The 4,982-nt window shown below is 40.1% G+C and overlaps 1 protein-coding gene across 5 annotated transcripts in view; it reads left to right on the top strand.

The window, feature by feature from the left end:
- Positions 1-4,982, top strand: part of LOC118329748 (neurexin-1a-like) — a 244,810-nt gene that overhangs the window by 156,191 nt on the left and 83,637 nt on the right. For all 5 annotated transcript variants that reach the window (XM_035664025.1, XM_035664029.1, XM_035664028.1 and 2 more), the window contains one exon: positions 1,127-1,308. In XM_035664025.1, the coding sequence (XP_035519918.1) occupies positions 1,127-1,308 (182 nt within the window). The remainder of the gene's footprint in view (positions 1-1,126; positions 1,309-4,982) is intronic.

Raw genomic sequence — 4,982 nt, 5'->3', positions numbered from 1 at the left:
GTAAATGCATAACACACTAGCAGAGCTCCCTGTCTAATTTTTCATGAAGATAGCTGTTTTTATGCTAATCTGACAGCTGCATTCATTTTCAGGCTTTCTCACAGGCATTTATTTCCCAATCACATACTCATTCGCTCACAATCACCCACACATATACACACTTTCTCCCGCTATCGTACATTTTTGTGTCCTGGCAAAAAATAAATTAAAACAGTATCCTGATGAAAGTTTTTAATTGGGAAGAAAAAGGCACTTATTTGATTGATACAATTGTGACAGCTCTGAAATAGTGAAGCGCTGGATGGTTGGCAAAGCATCAAAACCTGAGACTGTGGCTTTATACATGAACATGCTCCCACTTTTAATAGAGCACTTCCTTCATTAGTCGAGAAAGACTTATTTCCAACCATCAATTTGACTAGGTCACTTGCATAATGCCGCAAGGCTCCTTCTCAGTGAATAGCTAGGTAATTAGATCCACTCTTCCGTCTACCAGGTCATGTTCAAACCTTTCATACAGCTGCTAAAGACAACGAGGTAATGCAGTGAGACAGGAAATAGCTGGTTTGGAGGTCATGAAAAGGGCATAATTGGACCAGTCAGTCAATAATGCTGCCGGCTGCGTCTGCCTTTGAGGCTGCTAATGAAGCGCGAGAGACAGGGAGGTGCCCGTTTGGCATGCTGGGTTACCTGGGCACCGGGGACATGACTGCAAAATTTGCTAGCATTGACTCTCATCTCTTCCCTCTAGAGGTAAAACAGGCAGTGGCAGTAAAACTGAGTAATTGTGCAGCAATATGAGGAAAGCGGCACCAGTACCTGCCTCCCTAATTTCCGCTGAATTTTCCCATACTCATGAATTGACATGAGTGTACTTAAGCCCTCAGACGGGGCTGAGAGCTGTTCAAGAGTGATGTGTTGCTCAGTGCTTTGCAAAGTCATTACTCAGCACAATAAAACACTTCAGACTGACGGTGCTCTGTACACACGGCATGGATGCCGGCTTCGCTGTGTTAATAATGGTTTTTGTGTCGGCAGTCAGTGGTTCACGCCTGGTACACGCTTCTAGAGGGGAATACACTATTAACCTATTTTATTTGTTCTATCCTTTTTTTATTCTCTCTAGCGGGAACAACGTACATATTTGGGCGAGATGGTGGACTGATCACATACACGTGGCCGCCAAATGACCGTCCCAGCACGAGGGCAGACCGGCTAGCCATTGGCTTCAGCACACACCTGAAGGATGCTGTCCTGGTGAGGGTGGATAGCTCCTCTGGTCTTGGAGACTTCTTGAAGCTCCACATCGTAAGTCAAGAGCCCGTTTAATAACATGCATGTCATTGCAGCTGATCAAATTATACCCTGCACACTGTATATGTACTTGTAATGAACATGCATTATATGTACATTTTCAAAATCAGCTTCTTAATATGACAGTTATGGTTAGAGGCTGTAAACACAGAACAGAGATAAACATATTAAGTGAGAACATATTACAACAAAACAATACACAACAAAAAACAGACAAAACAAATACTATTAATAGAACAGAAGACATTGTACTAATAACAAAAGAGGTTACAATAAGGCCAGGCAGTTATTGCTGCTAGGGTCGATGGTACAGGACACGAGTGGGTGTGTATGTGGGAGCGTATGATTGAGTGTGTGCATCAACAAGATAAGGGGAAAATGGAGAAATAAAGAAAAGGAAAGCAAGAAGGAAGTTTGAGGAGTGAAGTGTTATTAAATTACAGACCGATAAAGAAGAGGGAATTACAGGGACATAAGACTAGGTAGATAAATAAAGGAGGGAGGGAGAGAGAGAAAATATAAGAGGAAAGAGATCAAAACTAAAACTGCTTTTCTCACTGATTTAAAGCGGCTCAGTTATGAAAAAATTATGTCACATACCATTCAGAAATAAGAAAATTATATAACATGTGACTCAGAATCTCATGACAGTTGATGGGTTGTTACTGTCAAATTTGATTAAACCACACCCACACAGTCCTGATGAAGCAAATTACATTTTTCAACACTCCTAACAGATAATATCTAAAGATGTATTTGTAACTTTGTTGCCTATTTAGTCGTGAATATTTAATATTATAGACAAATAATTGAGATTTTAAGCCAAGTTTTCAAGATCTTTAATGGTAATGGGGGTGGTAACTGTGTTGAGTTATATAACTGCAAAAGAAGGAAGAATTCATGATTTAATGTTAAGTACAACATGCATCACCAGTAACAGTACGTTAATGTTGCATGTTGGTAAAGAGGAGCCCATGCTTGCTCTCCTCCCTGTCACGTTATGGCTGCTGTGTGTGTGAGCACAGCAAGAGCTGGAGAAATGGTGTGGTAATAAGGGCTGGTTCCATACAGTGCATCTCTGACCTGGACATAATTCTTCTGGCTACCACATGACCTTCCCTTCGCTAGCACCCACTTACTGACAGCAACACTCATTAGCAGAGGAAGGGTGGCCGCTGTTGGAGCTGCTGGCCAAAGTAAAACACATTGGATATATCATTTTACTTTTTTAAATAATCTCTGATGAAAATAATAACCTTGCGGATGCATTATTCTTATATTGAAGTGAGGCTGCATGTTATCTGTACATCCACAGGTTTATTTATCCTGAGTTTACACTATTTTTCATGCTGGAGGCTTTTTGCTTGTAAATCCAGTGTTTTCTTATTTTGTAGAGACAGAATATCGGTGTCCTCTTGCACACACAGAGCAACAACTAACCCACTATCGACTTTTAGAGGTAAAACGATAATAAAAAGCTCTGTGCAGAGAAAGTACTGGAAGGTGCTCAATATAAGGACAAGCAGGATGGACATCTATATCTAAAACATGATGCACCATTAATAACAAGTCAAGTACAACGACAAACTAAGTGATAATCAACCCGTATGTGTTTATAAGTCTTTATGTTTTTTTACAGTTTTTACAGTTTTGAGCAGCAGAGCTTGTTGCAGGTTTTAATATTCTCAATTGTATGGATAATACTGTTTATTATTTAAGCTATAGAAATGTGTTGTATTGTTTATTCTAAAGATTAATACTATACCCGTGTGCATGTACGCCCCCTTGAAAATACATTCCTATGCACGATGACAACCCTGATACTGGCCAGGAGCATACAGGAACATTGCACACACATACTGTAGAAACACACACACACACAGACACACAGGAAAGCTATGGACCAGAGACCAGCACACAAACATGTAATTGGTCTTGAAGTTTGCCTCAACCCCAGCTGCCCACACACCGAGATTCATACATACAGTAAGCACACAGTGACATAAACAGGCCTGTCCTGAGGACACATAGCAGCCATGATGTTGTTCTTATGAGACACTTCCGTACTCGTTCTGCATGGAACTGCTTTTTTGCCACAGTTTTTTCCCCTGAGCCTCAGTGCCAAGTGATTTTTGGCCCTTAGTTTTAACTAAGGTAACCAGGTAATTAAAAAGGATACAACCTTTTTAATGCACACCATTCATCACCAAATGCCACTCAGGGATGGAAAAAAAGATGTTCAAAAGAACATGAATTGGAACATGGATGATAAACAGATATGCTCATTTGGATGTGTAAATGCTCCAGTGTGACCCTCTGCAGCTTTCTGGGCTCCAGTCCACCTGCATGAAACACCTGAACAGGGATAAAACTGGTGATATTTCCTTTATAGACTATTTTCATGTGAGTGATGAAAAATTTCTTCTTCAACAATTTGCATAGACAGGGCTCCTTTTAAATTAAATGGCACATCAGGGCTTTTCTAGGTAGCTCATTCAAATGCACTACTGAATTAATATACATACAAATTTGTTCACTTGCTTGTACATCACACATCACATCACAACTCATTTCTGAACGTTTCACACACTTTTGCAGGTCATTTAAATATCATGTAGTCAATTCCCATCCAGTCCCTCATGACCAGAGGTAAAGGTGCAGTCAGAGTAAAAAAAAAAGTGCTTTGCGGCTGGTGCACTGCACACAGACTGGCAAGGTGTAGCATGTGAACACCTTGAAAGATACATATGAGTGCCACGCATTAGCCTACAAAACTGGAGCTAATGCACAAAGAGAAGACGCCGGTCATATCTTAGTGGAAACATCTCTAAGAAGTAACAGCCTGTATGCCAGCTTCACTGTGGACTAGTGATGGCTTTTGGAGGTTAGTGACCTGAGCTGCACAGACGGGAGAGGGGAGAGAGTCTCACATGATATAACAAGGCAGAGAGATCACGCAGCTTACAGGAGATGCTTGCGTAGCCTTGTTGATGAAATGTGAAGCATTCCATTGACATTTTACAGGGAGAAAATGTTGATAAGGCATGTTCTTACAGCAGGGGCAGTGGGTTGTGAGAATCCCCTCTCCTCTCGCATCAGCAGTCACTCTGAATGCTTACCCTTATTTATTTATTTCTGCACATTAATCTGGGGGCTTTGTGAAATGTTGCATTTCATTAAAAAAAATGAGAGAAGCGTGAGAGAAAAGGAGGTTCGAAGAGAAGGAGAAGAGGCAACAACAAGGGGCACAGAGGTCATGCTCCTTATTTTTGTTCTTGTAGTTAATAAAGATGAGCAACGAGGTTGTTAAATACACAAATAACTCAGGATGGAAGTGTATTAGCAAATTTCAAAAGTGTTTTTTAAACACGTAAAATTATGTCTGATGTTACGTATGTATGTACCGTGACCTGCTGTATTTCAAGTATAATTGATCATAACATTTAATTGTCATAAGGGATATTTTCTAAGCTTTGTGATGCAGTCAAATGAAAGAATAGCAGAAAATTAAATCACAATATATTATGAAATTGAAATACTTATAATACAAACCCTCTAGATATGTGTTTCACGCTTCTGTCTTCTCATTATTAATTACACTGGAAAGGACGTGTTTTACAGCGATCCATTAAACACAATGAGCTGTGCAAAATTGCCACTTTGATGCG

This window comes from Morone saxatilis, unplaced genomic scaffold (genome assembly GCF_004916995.1).
Source record: "Morone saxatilis isolate NCDOM2014 unplaced genomic scaffold, NCSU_SB_2.0 Contig19, whole genome shotgun sequence".
Classification (NCBI taxonomy): Eukaryota; Metazoa; Chordata; class Actinopteri; family Moronidae; genus Morone; species Morone saxatilis.
The sequence above is the reverse complement of the archived record's forward strand: the minus strand, read 5'-3'. Positions and strand labels throughout refer to the sequence as shown.